General features: G+C 46.9%; 1 protein-coding gene across 1 annotated transcript in view; it reads left to right on the top strand.

Moving 5' to 3' along the window:
- The window catches only part of GPR137 (G protein-coupled receptor 137), an 86980-nt gene extending 76746 nt beyond the window's left edge, over positions 1 to 10234 (top strand). Inside the window, exon 8 of the mRNA XM_078660516.1 lies at positions 7904 to 10234. Coding sequence (XP_078516642.1) covers positions 7904 to 8069 — 166 coding nt within the window. The 3' untranslated portion in view covers positions 8070 to 10234. The remainder of the gene's footprint in view (positions 1 to 7903) is intronic.
- Positions 10235 to 17867: the final 7633 nt, after the last annotated feature.

Below are 17867 nucleotides of genomic sequence, written 5' to 3'. Positions count from 1 at the left end.
ATAATAGTTTTATTTCTACCCTGTAGGATACCCATTGATCGTCATAGAGGTTTGAATAATTTCCCATTGTGTACAGAGACACCAGAACACTTCTATCCAATATAACCTTGTGAGAGGGTGAAGAGTTCGCATTGACAAAATGCAGTCAATCACCTCCAAAATGTCTATATACAAAATATATTTTCTCAATATTCAGACTGTTTATATAAAAACTACATTTCTGCACCTAAAACGCAACCAACTGCCTCGCATGTCTGAAGAGAGAGGAAAAGAGTAGCTCAGGTGCCCCTTTAGGGCTTTAGAGCTTCTATATGGCACGATGTCTTATGGCGGCAGTTTACTGACAGAATAAATTCCTATTCCTAGGTAGAATCCCGGGAATATTCTGGGTGGTTCCTCACCTATTTATGTTAAACATTTATCTCCGAACATGCAGTTTGTTTTACTTAACAACATATTTTGGCGATGGGAACGTTTACAGTTTTTTGGTGAAATTCCCTTCTTGTAAGGGAAAAAAAAGTTGATACAGATCCTCTCATAGTGTTCTCTGCCTCCCAGCTTCACATTCGGTCAAGGACCGTAAATATTGCCAAAAAATGTCAAGAAGAACTTTAAAAGACATCAGACTGCTAGAGAGGCTAGAAGACCACAGGGCCAAAGAGATAAAGAAAAGTGACGGGGCCTCCAAGGAAGCTTTAGCTTCTAATGTTAGTGTGCCTTCTACCATTAAGGACTCCCCTACAGAAAAATCGTGAGAAAGGAAAACTCAAAAAGACAGTAAAAGTATTATTGCCATCATCAACATTCCCAGTCGACATCAGAGGCATTGACGTATGTAAATAAGAGAGACTTGTTCGTCCTCGCACTAAAATCACTCACTTTTAACATTGTTGGCATGTCATCAGTCATTCACCAACCGGCAAGTTCCGGGCGCTGATGCATTCCCAACCATTGTCAAGGTGTGATTAACTGACTGTCCTGTTGATTTCGCCACAATTGGTGACCGTGTCCTATTTAACATCAAAACACCATTTCAAGTCTCACGGGTCGAAGTCTAGTAAGGCGAAGCACTCCAAACTCCAGGAACTTCAATATTTTATTCTGTGTTAGGGGAAAATGTATAAACAGTCAATTTCTATCTTCATTGAGTTCACAATAATCAGACCAAAGCCAGTCTTCATCCATTAGTTGACTACTTTAGTTTACAAATTCTGTATAGTAAAAAATGGGGAATCGGCCCAGCGAGCTTATTTTGTTCCTAACTGAACTAGACCAGAATTAAAATGCTGCAAAAAACATTAAACAGAGATGCAATTCCAATCCTCAGAACCAAATAGACCAATTAATGGTTCATATTCATAAACTCTTCTATCAAAGTCCTTAACAAGCTAAGAATAAAAAGTGACTAAAGTAGAGGTAGTGGAATAGAATATAACATTATATGCTACTAAAGTTTGAAAGAAAGAGCCAGCACATAGTCATAAGTTATCCAATCATTGATATAGTCCAACATCAATTCATATCCCAGTGTACAAAAGTCGCCATGTTGTACTAATAGCAGGCGATGGCCATGGCGGTTGAGCATAATCTAAAAGTTAAACAAAAACTACAGGAAAATGTGTTGGATATGAGTAAATATACACACATCAAATCAGAGTGCAAATCTGTATACAAGTAAAACAGTCCATGCATGTTCTACGGATCATACGATCTGCAGAAATAAATTAAATACACAATTAAAAAAATATATAAATATACATATATTTCCGTGTTGGTTTCTTTATAGGGCGTGGGGGCGTTGCCCTGCTGCCCGGGCACCATATTAAATGATTGTTTTATTAATTGCATTGTCTATTGGGCGCAGCAGTGTGCGGCATGGCATGGGCAAAGTTTCCTGTTTTGAATGAGTAGAGTCTGGTGAGGGTGGGCTGAGTCTGAAGTGGATGGGGGCGGAGCTTAAATGATTGAGTGTGACACAGCTGGGCCGCAGCCCAGGAACACAAGTTCACACGCACTCAGCTAAACAAGCATTTGCAATGAAATAAGTTTTGCATTTGCGAGAGTTTGAGTTATTAGCATTGTAAATGACTTCCTTATCTGTGTTTTGAAAACCTTGCAAGCGGTGCGTAAACACGCACTTTGTACATATAATCATTGCTTATGAGAAGCAAGGCTGGCGGTAAAAGAGGCGCAATTACTGCCAGCCTTGTTTCGCGTAAGCAATGACTAAAAGTACCAAGTGCGTGTTTACGCACCGCTTGCAGGTTTTCAAGACCCATAAATAAAAGGCATTGACGTTTACAATGCCAATAGCTCAAACTCTCGCAGATGCAAGACCTATTGCATTGCAAATGCTTGTTTAACTGAGTGCGTGTGAACTTGTGTTCCTTTTCTCCTCTGCATAGCAGTGCGTGCCTAGCTCCCTTTAGTAAAATATGTCTCTAGTATATGCTTTATAATTCAACAAGGAAAGTTTTGCTCTATGAGTTCTAAAGATGTGAAAATCACCCAGCACAGTGTTTTCCTTGCATTCTGGTGCTATGTAAAGCATAGACTGGACTACAAGTCCCAGAATGCACAAAAAGGCATCATTCTGTTCACCTAACATGATATTTTAAGTTTATCTACAGAATTAAAAAAAATCAGCATATGCCACATCCCTGGAAAATAGCTATTTCTGTCCAGGACTTTGCTTTTGCAAAACATTGTTTCAGGTATGACTAGTAGTTAATTGAACTGAAAGTAAAGTGCAACTCACAGAATGCACTAATTTCTTCAATGAAATTATGTGAGTGGAAACGAAGCATCCATCTGATGCAGCCAGAGCATTCTGATAATGTCACTCTGCGAACGCTAGCTAGATCGCTCACCATGCAGTCCCAGTTTTGATTCCAATATTCCTCCACTGTGTCGAATGATGCCTGCTTGTAAAGAGTGGTTTGATTTTGCAGTAGCGAGAGATCTGCCAGCATACCGTAGCAAGAGGTATATGAGCATCAAAAGATATGTGGGTGCATTTTTGACAATATAGAGAGGAGTCTGTGAAGTGAGGGCATCCTTTGTTTAATCATTTTTGTGTGTTGCTCCCTATAAATCCAGTAACGTGGGGGAGTTTGAAGGGGCACTGAGGCTGCGCAATAAATGCCACTGTTCATTTCACCAGTTTGCTCTACACTGCAACATTTTTACTTTATTTAAATCATTGCATGTGTGTCTAACTTGCTGATAAAGGTGAGAGTTATTACTGGAGTCTTGCCAATAAGAACTGTGATTTTGGTCAATTTATTAAGTGTGCCAAAGTTTGTTAATTAATGTTAATTAATTTGTCTTAAGCCTCACGGCTTTCAAATTCCACCAGCCGCCACTGATATATTCTTCTTAAATAGATAATTGAAATCAATAATCAAAATAGACCCTATAGTATAAAACAAATTGTTCTTGAGCTTACCTAAATATTTGATTGTTATCAATTTACCATAGCCTGCGCTCATGTCAATAGCATTCCATCTTCATCCCATAAAGTTACCTGCACATATAAGTTAATCAATATTAGTTTGTGGCCCCTGTCATTGCTATTCATATGATAATAAGGAATGGCATGTGTTGTGCCTAAAACTTCCTAGCTACTAGAACGTATCATAACTCAATCACAAACCCAACCAGGTCTCGCGCATAGATTATAACCCAGCCAATCTCGCCAAATAACAATACACCAAAATAGAAAAGACAAGTCCTTAAGTGTGGAAAAATATATACCCCTCCCAAAGGCAAATATAATTGATACTAAGTTGAGTGGATATCATCTAAATCATCTCTTTTCACTTGTTAATCTGGCTATGTATTAATAATTTGCTGTCTATACATGATCATCTTTAATTATATGGAATCAATATTTCTAAATTACAATGGAGTTTTTATCATGCACTTAAATTAAACAAATATAGTATAGACCTGTATCGATACACACAATAACCACCATTCACACTTCAATTCCAGTGTAAGACAACATTAAGTGGCCTCATACTCAAAGGAATTCCAATCGTTAAGGTTGCCGTCTTGAGGTACAACTCTTGCTCGTTTCTTGCTACAGTTCAACTGACCAGAAGGGAACCGTCCAAGAGAATTGTACTAAACCACCAGAGCAGGGTATACTGGAATCACCAGCCTATAAAACCAACTTACCCCTGATTTATCAAAATGTGGAATGAGTAACATTTGTTTTAATCATAGTACATTTTTTAACTGCAGCTACATTTCAGTTCATGCCCAAATGTAACTCTGGCCCACACACATTTCAAACATCACAACTTATTTGTTTGTGGTAATATTCAATCCTGATGATAGGACCACATCCTAATTAGTAAACTTTACACTAAGCAACCCAGTGGATATTCAATAACGAGCCATCTCCTGAGCAGACTCCGAGGAAAATGTTAAGACTCGCGCCACCAGCTGTTCAGCAACCTTTTGATTTGCCACCACCTCCAGCACCAACGCCTGCACAAGTTGTAAGTCATACTGCTATACCCCTTAAAAGGAAGACACCTAGGTACTCCCCTTTAGTAGAACCAACATGGTTTTGAATATGGTCAGCCTAAACATAGACTTACTATGTCTCCTACTTTATCTCTATTGGTGAGCTCCCGTTCTGACACTGACCCATCTTCTTGTATCCCAACATTTTAAACTGCATCTCATTTTTAAAATTTCCCCTGTGGATTACCGCATCATTTTACCTGACATTATTTAGGAAATATTGAAGCTGAACATTCCTCTAAAAATGCCTCGGCCTAATGTTTCTATTATTGTGGAGACTTTACAACCAAGAACTTCTTCCACACCTTTGTTGCCCCTAATACCAGGTCTGTTGGAGAAGGGGATTTTATCACCAGCCATTATTAAGACTGCTACACCATGATTGCTTAAAAAGTACAGCTTACCAGCAATTAAACTTGTACCATCAAAAGCGAGGTTCAAGAAATAACTACTCTTAGAATCAACCCGCTTTATCTTCATGGTAACCACCACAGAACAGCAAGCAATGACTCTTCCTTCCCACCCTATGATATCCTTGCCCTTGTACTTCCCCACCCCCCAATCCGCTCAAGTGGGGAGCACCATTACAAAGCGTCTAAAAGAGTGGCAGAAATCACAGATGACAGATGGGTACTAACTATTGTAAGACTAGGTTTCTCACTGCTTTTCAAGGCACCTCCACTGGGAACTGCAAAAACAATTGATGGACAGAATGCAGAACAATGTCATACAGTCACCCCAGTATAGGGATCTGGGCCTAAATCCATCGTTTTTTTTGCACTCCACACCACCCCAGGTCCGAAATGACCATATGCAAATCAGCCTTGACCCTGTGCCTCATGGGAACAGTCCAGCCCGAACTGCCAAGCCATGTCTTTCCTGGACCGGAATCAAGCATCCAAGGACCGGTTTCTGGCTATCGGCCTTCATCAGCCTGGATAGCTTGACTCCAGTGGTCTGGAGAGCATGGGACTCACGTCTGAGCATACCCATCCCACTCGGGGTGACCAATGCAAAAACAAGAATTGATGGACAGAATGCAGAACAATGTCATACATTCAACCCAGTACAGGGATCTGGGCCTAAATCCATCGTTTTTTTGCACTCCACACCACCCCAGGTCAGTCATGGCCGTTTGCAAATCAGCCTTGACCCTGTGCCTCATGGGAACAGTCCAGCCGAACTGCCAAGCCATGTCTTTCCTGGACCGGAATCTGGCATCCAAGGACCGGTTTCTGGCTATCAGCCTTCATCAGCCTGGATAGCTTGAATCCAGTGGTGTGGAGAGCATGGGACTCACACAAGAACAAGCTCCTACAAGATGTGCCTTTTCCACAGAACCCAGGTGACCTATCTGTACAAGATCTATGGTCAAGAAGGAAGAACCATTGTCTCATATATATTTGGTCCAAAGAGCAGTCTAACCAGATTTCAAAGCTTTCCTCCCATCTCTGATGACAAATAGCATTCTCATTCAGACCAACAACACAACGAAGTGCATTATTTAAACAAACAAGGAGGAATAACATCAAACCCCCTTGTACCTGCCAGCTCAGCAAATCTGATTGCGGCCAAAGGCTGCATGCCGTATCATCTCCATGTACTCTTTAGAAAGAACTGAATATTTGTAAAAGTTTCCCTGGATAGGCTTCTTGGAGGTAATTTGCTATATTTCGCCATGTCAAACTCTTTAGTCTCTCACTACCTTATATATTGGATATGTCATCTGGGGTCCCTGAATGCGGTAGACAATTATTCTAACATTTATATCTTTACTGAAGATGCCTACAATGCAGAACCAGAACTACAAGTAACAATTTCTTTTCTTGTGTTCAATAGTCTCCAGCATCTGGCTTCTCTTTCCAAGGGAAAATGAATTATTATTCATTTACATGCAACCCCCAGAAATCGAACATTAATCAAGGTCTGTAACCAATCAGAATGGGAAAGAAATAATGAGCCAAGCCATCCTTGTACCAGGCTGTTGAGTATAAGTAAAGGTACTTGGTTTATCAAGAGAGCCTACAACTTCCTTTCTGGCAGAAGGAACGAAGCTCAGTTTAAATGAGCTGCTAAATTATGTTTACTGAGTGATGTCATTTTCTTAAAGGGGGGGTGAAACCTGGTTAGACAAAACTCTAAAGTGGATCCTTTCCATTTGGGTAAATGTTATTGCAAGTGTTTTAATGAGGATTCGGGAGAGTTGGAAACATTGTTTTGGATTATTGTGACCAACTCTGTCCCACAGGCTATCCCTTTCTTTAACCCTAAACCTTAGAGTTAGGGTTAACATTAAGGTGATACTTAGCATATCGTTCAGTGTTAATGTGGTACATCGTGTTAGGATTACATTGAGTAAGCGTGAGTGTGGAGTAGTACTAAGTCTAGGGTTTGGGACAAAGAAAGGGTTAGAATTGCGATGGGTGGCGTAAGAGTGCCGGGTCAAACATTTGATTTAGAATTTTTAGAAAGGATTGGATTAGCATTCGGGGATTGTCGCTGCATTTGAGTTCATAATAGAAAATGTACGCACAATGGGATGACATTTGTTTTTATAAACTATATTTAGGACACCATATTTGTCAGATGATATTTTGAAGATAATATTCTGATGCAACCAAAAGCGCTAGCTGATGGATAGAAAGACTGGTATCTGGCTGACATTACTTGACTACCACTAAGCAATTGGTCAGGACTAGGCCGGTTGTGTGTTGCTGCGTTGTTTGGAATTCTTTGGAAGCTCATTTCCTTGGCTGTTTGGCCCTGTATTTGGGGCAAACAGTAGTGACATGTGGGTATTTGGGGCAAACAGTAGTGACATGTGGTTCAAAGTGTGGTCTGAATGCACAGTTCATTCTCTTAAGCTTCTGTCACAGGCATGTTTCTAAACAAACCGTTTATTAATCCAGAAGTGATTTACAGCAGAGATTATTTTGGTCTTTTTTTTAGGACTCCCAGAAAACCTCTTTGTAATTGTTGCTAAAATAACGCCTCTCTTAAAATATGCACGTTCAGACGTGCTTTAAATCTGCCCCAATTGTTTTTCATTTTTGTAATATATTTGTGACATTGGAGCTTCTTTTTTTCGGCATGAGCTGTTTGTATGTCTGCAAATCATTGCTCTCCAACTTGCAGCAGCTGACAACAGTTGGTCCCCAGTACGGCAAATTTCCTTGCGCTGTCTGCTGCTACCCATTGTCCTCCGTTAACCCCAAGCTTATGGCAGCAATGTTAGCTAGCACATATGAAGGTGAATTTCTCTAAGCTCCGAAAAGTATGCAGGGATCTTAACTATTGGTTCTTTGTTGTATCTCCACCATTTCCTTGAGTAATTTTATATTATCCTATCTCTTTTCTTCCCCCACAGCTTGTCATCTAGTCTTCAGAAGATACCTTGGTATGGCTCCGTGGGCCGCCAATGCAGCAGCGACCACAGTTTTTTAACACAACCTCGCACAGCGCCTTTGCTTTTCTCCCAGGACCATACACAAAGCAACCATCACCATAGCCTCTACTCTACCCCACAGACGTAAGCTTGTTGGACTGCTGATGGCCAAGGTGTATTTGCACATTTGTGGCCTGAGATCACTTCGATCTGAAAACAGACCTCTGCACTGGAAAAAGGATGCACTTAATCATGAAAGAATGGCGAGATTGAGGAGAAAGGCACACATAAGGAACATTTATTGCCAAAAGACTGTCTCCTGTTGTAATTGCAATGTGAATGTTTGCGAGGCAGGGCTAAGGTGTCTATTATTAGATGTTCCTGTCTTCTGCTCTTGCATTGTCAAGGGAATTTGTATGAGGAAGGATGCTTGTGGTTGGCTGTCTCTCTTTCGCAAGCACTTAGTCTTTGTTTATGCATACCACTTCCCATCAAATTGTTTTGCTAGCTTGCATGCTGTTCCTCTATTTATTTTCTTGGCTTCTGCGTCTTGATTATTTTATTATAGCTATCTTTTGTCTTTTCATTTGCATGAGTCTAAGTTGCTCCTATTCTCTTAAACTTGTTTGATCCCTCATCCACATCTGCTGTGCCAATGTTTTATGTGTCTGTTAGTGTGTTTCTACATGTATTGTGGTCTGAATAATTCTCCCTAGTTTTGCTTCTCCATCCTCCCACTGGCTATTACTGTCAGGAACTCTTGTTGGACATCATTTCATCTTGCACAGTTGTAGCGGTTGTCTCCTCTTGCAACCCAAGGTGAAAATGATTGCTCTGACAGGCTAGTGCCACAAGTTGGGAAAATGTGCTTTGCCTGGAACCAGTGACTAGGGAATGCCAGAGTGCTATACCCTTTCGAAGACAAAGTCATTCATTGTTTTGCCTTCTAAGATGTTTTGCGTCTGAAATAAGTGATGAGTTCGCCATTAGCCACACGTATGAGTTGACGCACCTTGTCAGGGCTCTGCCCTTGATGGGGTCTCTATGCATGTGATCTTGTCATTGATCTTGTCATTGATGCTGATGGCAGAAGCAGATGACGTTAGGGCTTCTGGGTCTGTTGGGTGCTTTTAGTAACGTACTTCATAGAGAAAAAGACAACCTAATCCTTTCTTTCGGAACATTTACTCTTTCCTGATGTGAATGTGGCTCTCTCTGGAAGGTGTTCCTCAAAGGCAACGCAGTAGCTTTCTCACAATGCCAGTTTAACACTGAAAGCAAGTGATACAATTTACAGGCCCCACTCCAAACCCTTCCTGGGCCACTGTGCATCACCAGCCTTTCACACCTCCCCTGTGCCATTGCTTCAACCAAGCAGTGTTAATGAAGCATCGGATCTAGCATCTATTTCTGTTTGTGAAAGTGTTTTTCTTCTTTCTCCTTTGTAAAAGTCACAGTTTTTATACCCAAACCGTCGACATCTACCCTTAACTGTGACTGCCACATAGATGAAGAAGGGCCAGGTCCATACTTTAGGCACTTCTCCAGTTCATGTTTTCTGTCAGGTTTGACCATGCCATGGTGCAATCTATCAAATAGTAAGTCATTTAAGAGGATAAGTAGCAACTACCTGAATGGAACTTGGGCAGACCACAATATTTAGTCTTCAAAAATTCAAATTTTTAATATATGGGAACTTTATTATTAATGTCCATTTAAATGAGGCAAGGCGTCCTGAAGATTTGCTGGGAAGTAATATCCTCATGCTTTTCCTATAGGCATTCTGAAAGAGTGCCAACAGTACGACATATTTTAAATAATGTGATACATGTGGTTTTCTGAGATCAGATTTCAAGTCTTGGTGCGCTGGGTCAGAAGGATATCCTGAGATAAATTCTCCTTGACCCTCCCATTTTACTGAAAATACCTGTTAGCATTAACTGTGTTTTACGGGAGAAAGGAGTGTTACATGGAAGAGTGGAGTAAGGGCTACATGTATCTGTCCAAGCATCTTTCCAGAAGTACCCTTTCAGACCATTTTGTAGTCCAACTGCCTGCACCCCTGCACTTTAGATATCGGCCTCTCACTCTCCTATGTTATAACATTGGAATACCCTCTTGCAGAACAGTCATGCCTCAATTATCTATGATAGATTACTGCTTAGGCCTGTATGTAATCTGGGACCCACTGGACCAGAAATAAGTTCTGCCTATTTTAAATGAAATGAACACTGTGTCTAGGGAATATGGCTTATAAAGCTTGCCCTGTGAACTCTTACTCAGTAGTGGAATAAATAAAAGTTTTATGTTTAACTCTTGGCTATTTGCTTTACTTGTTTTATGTGTGTTTCAGATCACGTTGTACTTGTGGCCTTCATCTGGATCTGAAAGAGACACGTTAGTATTAGATTCCTTACCTTAGAATATCCCCAGGCGTCAGACTGGATCCGGAAACTTTTGCGTAGCAGTACCCTTGCGCGTCTGTAGGCGTCGTCTGCGGCTCCGCGTCTGCCGTCGGCGTCGTGGGCGCCGTGATGACGTCGTCTGAGTACTTAGACGCCGCCTCCGCGTGCTGACGTCAGTTCTTCTTTTTTCCGCGCCAGCAAGCGCAGATCTGGAAAAAGCAGTAACCCTAGTCAATTTTTGACTACCTTTTTGATCACTTTTTGATTGTTATTTCGAGCCTCTCGACTCCGAACGGTGCCGTAGGGATGCCCGGCTTCAAGCACTGTGACGATTGCGACCGCCTGATGTCGGTCACGGATCCTCACCGCGTCTGTTTGTCTTGTCTGGGCGTCGACGACGACGACAAGGCCTGCTCCGACTGCCGGGCCCTCTCTTCGAAAGCCAGGCGGGAGCGGTCCCGCAGGCGACTCGAACTCCGGCAGTCGGTCCCGCGCCGCGAGAGGTCCCGATCCCATGGGAGGTCGAGGGACAGGTCGCGGGCTCCGAGCCACCACAGTTCCGAGGGTAGGCCACACTCCTCTGGGTCGAAGTCGTCGTCAGGTAAGAGGCACAAGAAGTCCAAGCGGCATCATCGCTCTTCGGACTCCCCCCGACGCTCGCACGACGCGGCCGGGGGTTCGGGTGACACCACCCACGCGGCTCCGTGTGCAGCTCCACACCCTCCGGTCCCTGGGCTGAACGCGACGCAGGAGGAGATCGAGCGCTTCCTCATGGCCATGAGGAAACTCTCTCCTTCGGCGGGCTCCGCGGCGCCTTCGGGCCCAGCGGACCCGTCTGGGGCCCCTAGCGGGTCGGCGGCTCCGGCCCCGACGCCGTCGGGTGCTTCGGCCCCGACGCCGCCGACGCCTTCGGGCCCGGCGCCGCAGGTCCCCTCTATCCCGACGCCGCTGGCGCCTTCGGGCCCGGCGCCGGGGGGTTCAATTGTCCCGGCGCCGCCGGTGCCTTCGGGTGCGGCGCCGCAGGACTCCGCTGGCCCTCCTTCGGGATCTGGTTCGTCGCCGGTGGATCTTACGGCCTCCCCGGCGTCGGACCCGCAGGTGTCGCCTCTGGCGCCGTCCTCGGGCGGCGCCGTCCCCGGTTCCACCTTCGTTCCTGTTCAGTCGTCGGGACGGCCCGATGGGCGCCGCTCCAGACGCCGTTGGGTGAATTTCACTTTTATGAACAGGCCCCATTAGTTGAGAACCCTGAGTTTCAGGAGATGGGTGATGAAGAGGACTGGGAGGGGTCTGAGGACCCTCTGACCAGGGAGTGTCAGTCTCATGAGGACTGGACAGGAGACCTTGGGGAGGCCAGTGGCCTGGACACCTCTCCAGACACTGGTTTTGTCTCCCCTCCTACCGTGGCTTCGGAGGAGGGGGCAACCTATAGTGTGGTGCTGATGAGGGCTGCCAAGGCCTTGGGCCTTGAGCTCCCCGTCGCGGCCGTGAGGACTAACCTCCTCACTGAGGTCCTTAAACCGCAGTCCAGCTCGGCCGAGCCTCTGCTGCCCTTTAAGGAGGCCTTGACCGACGTTCTTCTGGGCACTTGGTCCAAGCCCGCTACGGGTTCGCCCGTAGATAGGAACGTGGCCAGACGCCACCGCCCAGCCCCGGGCGACCCATGTTTCCTGTCCTCCCACCCTACCCCGAGAGCCTGGTCGTCCAGGCCTCCAATTCCCAGACCGCATTCCCGTCGGCCCCGCCCGACAGGGAATCCAAGAGGTATGACCAGTATGGGAAGGAGATCTTCTCATCCCTTAGTCTAGGCCTGCGGTCTTCCAACACCGCCTGCCTCTTGGGACGTTACACCCACTCTGTGTGGGATAAGGTCGCGGAAGTGCTGCCAGAGTGTCCGTTGGAGGTACGGGCCAAACTCGGCCAAGCCCTTGTGGAGGGCCGGGATGCAGCCAAGTATTCCATCAGGTGTGGGCTGGATACCACCGACTCGCTGGGTAGAGCGATGGCAACGACGGTGGCGGTCAGACGCCACGCCTGGCTGAGGTCCGCCAACTTCTCGGCTGATGTCCAGAGCACACTCATGGACATGCCGTTCGATGGCCGTCACCTCTTTGGCGACAAGGCAGACCATGCGCTTGAGCGCTTTAAGGACTCCAGGGCTACGGCCAAGTCCTTGTGCCTCTCGGGCCAGCGCCAGCAATCGGCTGCCTTTCACTCCTTTCGTGGCCACGGAAGGGGTGCGCTCACACGCGCCGCCAGCCACGCTCCGCAGGGCAATACCCAACGCGGTGGCGGCCGTGGGAACCGCCGTCCGGGCGGTCGGGGGCAGCAGCGAGGTCAGTCCACACCTTCCCCCGCAGCATCCGCCTCGAAACCCTCCTAGTCCGTGCTTTCAGGCCCATGTGACGCCAGTGGGGGGCAGGGTTCGCCATCACCACCTCCACTGGCGCACTGTCACTTCGGACAGGTGGGTGCTGCAAATCGTCCAAAGGGGCTATTCCCTCCCCTTCGAGGCGACTCCTCCAGCCATGCCACCGCAGAACCACAGTGTATCGGGGGATCACTTGCGACTTCTGCAGGAGGAAGTTACGGCCCTCTTGGCCAAGGGGGCCATCGAGCGCGTTCCTGGGCCAGAAGTAGGGTGTGGTTGCTACTCCCACTACTTTCTGGTACCCAAGAAGGGCAAAGGGGGCCTACGCCCTATCTTGGACCTAAGGAACGTCAACGGCTTCCTCCGGAAGGAGAAGTTCAAGATGCTGACTCTGGCTCAGGTCCTAGCTGCCCTGGACCCAGGAGACTGGATGGTAGCGTTGGACTTGCAGGACGCTTATTTCCACATCCCCGTCCTGCCGGCCCACCGACGCTACCTGCGGTTCACGGTTGGCCACGAGCACTTTCAATTTACCGTGCTCCCCTTCGGCCTTACCAGCGCCCCACGGGTGTTCACAAAGGTGATGGCGGTGGTCGCAGCTCATCTGCGCAGGTTCGGGGTTTCAGTCTTCCCCTACCTAGACGACTGGCTGTTGAAGGCGGGCTCGCCCCTGACAGTCGTCAGCCACCTCCAGACTACGGCAGATCTCCTGCACCAGCTGGGGTTCTCCATCAATGTGCCAAAGTCACACCTGTGTCCCTCTCAGAAGCTCCTCTTCATCGGAGCGGTTCTGGACTCGGCGCAGTTTCGGGTTTATCCACCCGAACAGCGGGTCCGGGATATTCAGGCTCTGATTCCCATCTTTCAGCCGTTATCCCGGGTCTCGGTCAGGTTGACGCTGCGGCTTCTGGGGCTGATGGCCTCCTGCATCCTTCTGGTGCATCACGCCAGGTGGCGGATGCGGGCTCTGCAGTGGGACCTGAAGTTTCAGTGGGCCCAGCATCAGGGCAACCTCTCCGACCATGTCCTGATCTCGGAGGGCACTGCGAGACAGCTGCAGTGGTGGCTCACGGACCACGATTGGGTCAGCGGCAGATCCCTCTCCCTTCCCCAACCGGAGCACGTAGTTGTGACGGACGCGTCCCTCCAGGGCTGGGGAGGCCACATGGGAGAGGCGGAGATCAGAGGCCTCTGGTCTCCGGTGGAGGCCCAGGTCCACATCAACCTGTTGGAGTTACGGGCGATTCGTCTAGCACTGAAGGCATTCCTCCCCTCTGTTCGGGGGGAGTGTAGTGCAGGTGTTCACGGACAACACCACCGCCATGTGGTACTGCAACAAACAGGGCGGGGTGGGGTCGTGGACCCTTTGCCAGGAGGCTCTGCGCCTTTGGCAATGGCTGGAACGCCAGGGCGTGACCCTGGTGGCTCAACACCTGGCAGGTTCTCTGAACGCCAGGGCGGACGAGCTCAGCCGTCGGTGCATGATGGATCACAAATGGCGTCTGAACTCGGACGTGGCGCAAGGCCTCTTTCAGCGTTGGGGAGAGCCTTGGTTAGATCTATTCGCCACCGAAGAGAACGCGCAATGTCATCTGTTCTGCGCGTTGGAATTTCCAAGGCGGCACTCGCTCGGAGACGCTTTTCGTCGCGAGTGGAGTTGCGGTCTGTTGTACGCCTTTCCGCCTATACCACTTCTGCCCAGAGTGCTGAAGAAGATCAAGCGCGACCGGGCCCAAGTCATCCTTGTGGCTCTGAACTGGGCGAGAAGGTACTGGTATCCAGAGCTACTCCATATGTCAGTCGATCCCCCCGGTTCGTCTGCCTCTTCAGGAGGACCTTCTGTCGCAGCAACAGGGGACGGTCCTCCACCCGAGCCTGTCCAGTCTCCACCTCCATGCTTGGAGATTGAGCGGCGACAGTTGAGGCCATTTGACTTGCCTCCTGAAGTCTGTAACGTCATTTTGGCAGCCAGGCGTCCCTCCACAAAGTCGGTATACGCCTGCAGGTGGAACAGATTTGTGGCATGGTGCACAGCAAAGGCTGTGGATCCTCTTGCTGCCCCTCTTTCCGAGGTCCTTCTCTTCCTTCTTTCTCTTGCCCAGCAGGGCTCTGCTCTGGGCACTATCAAGGGCTATCTTTCTGCCCTTTCAGCTTTTCTCAGGCTACCTGATCAGCCTTCTTTGTTCAAGTCCCCTATTGTAAACAGATTTCTTAAGGGCATCACACACACGTTTCCTCCTGTTCCGTTTGTGATGCCTCAGTGGGACTTGAACCTGGTTCTTACCTTTCTGATGTGCGCTCCCTTTGAGCCACTTCACAACTGTCCTCTTCGCCTTCTGACTTTGAAGATAGCTTTCCTGGTTGCCATCACCTCTGCCAGGAGAGTGAGTGAGCTCCAGGCTCTTTCTTGTACTCAACCTTTCCTTTCTGTCCATCCGGACAAAGTGGTGCTACGTACCAAACCTTCTTTCCTGCCCAAGGTTGTCACGGCCTTCCACATCGGGCAGTCTATCACCTTGCCAACCTTCTTCCCGCCACCGCATCCCTCTAAAGAGGAAGAGCGGCTCCACCGTCTGGACCCAAAACGTGCGCTCTCATTTTATTTGAGTCGCACACGCCAGTTCCGGGTGGATGACCAACTCTTTGTTGGTTACGTGGGCGCTAAGAAGGGGAAAGCGGTGCACAAGAGGACCATCTCCCGGTGGATCATCTTGTGTATCCAGGCATGCTACTCTTTAGCTAGGAAGGAGCCCCCGGCTGGATTGCGGGCTCATTCCACCCGAGCCACGGCGACTACCACTGCCCTGGGCAGGGGTGTGCCCTTACAAGACATCTGTCAGGCAGCTACGTGGGCGTCGCTGCACACGTTTGCGAGACACTACTGCCTGGACAGCCAAGTCCGGAGGGATGGCTTCTTTGGCCGTTCCGTCCTCCAGGACTTTCTGGTGTGATTATTTATTCGCAGACCCACCACCGGGGTTGGTATTGCTGGGGTATCTATTCTAAGGTAAGGAATCTAATACTAACGTGTCTCTTTCAGATGCACAAGTTACTACTTGTGTAACAATATATCTGTAAGAGACATTAGTTAGTATTAGATTCCTTACCGACCCACCCATCCTCCCCGTTCTGCGAACCAATATCTAGGGTTAGGGTTGTCCCCTTTCAGGGCCCTAGTTTCAATGGCACCAGTGTTGGTTTTTAACATGGCTCTGCGTATCTGGCGCGGAAAAGCTGTGTCTAAGAACTGACGTCCGCACGCGGAGGCGGCGTCTAAGTACGACGACGTCATCACGGCGCCGACGACGGACGCGGAGCCGCAGACGACGCCTACCGACGCGCAAGGGTACTGCTACGCAAAAGTTTCCGGATCCAGTCTGACGCCTGGGGATATTCTAAGGTAAGGAATCTAATACTAACTAATGTCTCTTACAGATATATCGTTACACAAGTAGTAACTTGTGCATTGGGAGCAAGCCAATGTAAAAAGGTTTATCGTCAATTCAATGTGAATCTGGCAGACCGCATCCCTGTGCATCACCTTGAAGCAAAAAAAAAATAATCTCCAGACAGCTTTAGAGTTCTGCTGATTTATCCAGTGAATTACAACACAGAAAATGTTTGTTTTATTGTGCTTCTTTCAGCACTCATTACTTTCTAGCAACCCCCCCCCCCCCCCAACGTGGAATGTTTTGTCAACACTTAAGTGAAGGTTGAGGACAGCAATGTACTTCAGAAAGTCATGTTTTAAACTTTGACGAATAGTGCTTGTGCTTAGCGGAGATGGGCGTTTTACTATGGAACCCTTTTTTCTTTTTCCTTGTCTCTTCGCCTGCTTAGCCCCTTTTTGGTTTCCTGCACTCCACTGCCACGTCCTTTTCTTGAAGAAGACCAGGATTAGGACTATGCATACCCCTATGATGTGACTCCACACACCCCTGGTCTCCTTAGACCAAACGGTTTGCAAGAAAAGCAAATGCTAATTTGAAACCACAGAGCAAACTCCAAATGAGAAACCAGCATTTAAACTCATCTGTCTGAACTAACTCTGGGTCAAAATATTGTGTCTTTTCTCTTGACTTATCCAATGGGCATATTTAGATCTGGTGGGCATTTCCTGAATTGCCTCAGTCTCTCTATCTTCCAGACTGTTTCAGATACGTTTGTTCATTTATTTGTGGACTTTTATATAGCGCAAACCAGATCCGAAGGTATCAAAGCGCTTTTATATGAGCACCATTCGCATTACAAACTGACACATTATTTTTTGTTAGGCACGGGGTGATCAAGTGATTTGTTCAGAATCAGGATGTTGAGTGTCCTTGCCGAGACTCGAACCCCATTCCCCAGCTTCGAGGTCGACCACTCTAGCTGTTAGGTCACATCCTTTCCTCTTTAGATGGGTTGGGGTCCACCTATCCCACTCATCCCAGAACTTCACTTCTGAAGTATGACGAATTGCCTGGCAAAAAGTCACTACCTCTTATATATCTATCTCCCAATACATGAACTAAAAATACCAAGAGTACAAAGGCGTTGGTCAAATTATTTCTTGTTTTCTTTATTATGCACTGTATTCCTGTTTTGTTGCAGGTTCAGCCTCACCACTGATATTTAAATGTTAATAGGACTCCTACCCATCTCAATACTATATTTGGAATAAAAACAAAACAGACCTAACGGTGATCCCTTCCTCTTGGCAGCACCTAATACATAATAACCCTATCTGTATTTCGGGTTCTCCCTAAATATTGGAAAGGGGGTCGTGTGCACACTGAATGGCACCCACCGTAACAGTGCCTATTCCCTAAGGAATTCAAACTAGTTTTAACAACAGCAAAGGTGCACCACAAAAAGAATGAGTCAATGTGTATTTTACAATGAGTCGTGTACGATAAATTTCCTTTAGATTTCAAATCTTTATTACAAATGTATAAATGGAGCACCACACAGCCGACGCGTTTCGTCCCATGCAGGGGACTTCTTCAGGGCTTTGAATTGTTTGTAATGACTTCAAAATGAGGATAACTGCTATTCAAAGAATAAAAATTCATAAGACCTCAAGTGTCACAGTATGTTCTTTCTTAGTCAGCCAAGTCAGTTCCGTAGGGAAACTATTTATTTATCCTCTCGAGGCAAACCAGTTGAGATGTATCACTAGCAACAGGAAAGA

The sequence above is a fragment of the Lissotriton helveticus genome, chromosome 9 (genome assembly GCF_964261635.1).
Source record: "Lissotriton helveticus chromosome 9, aLisHel1.1, whole genome shotgun sequence".
In the NCBI taxonomy this organism is placed as follows: domain Eukaryota; kingdom Metazoa; phylum Chordata; class Amphibia; order Caudata; family Salamandridae; genus Lissotriton; species Lissotriton helveticus.
This window is presented reverse-complemented; position numbering and strand designations above follow the sequence as displayed.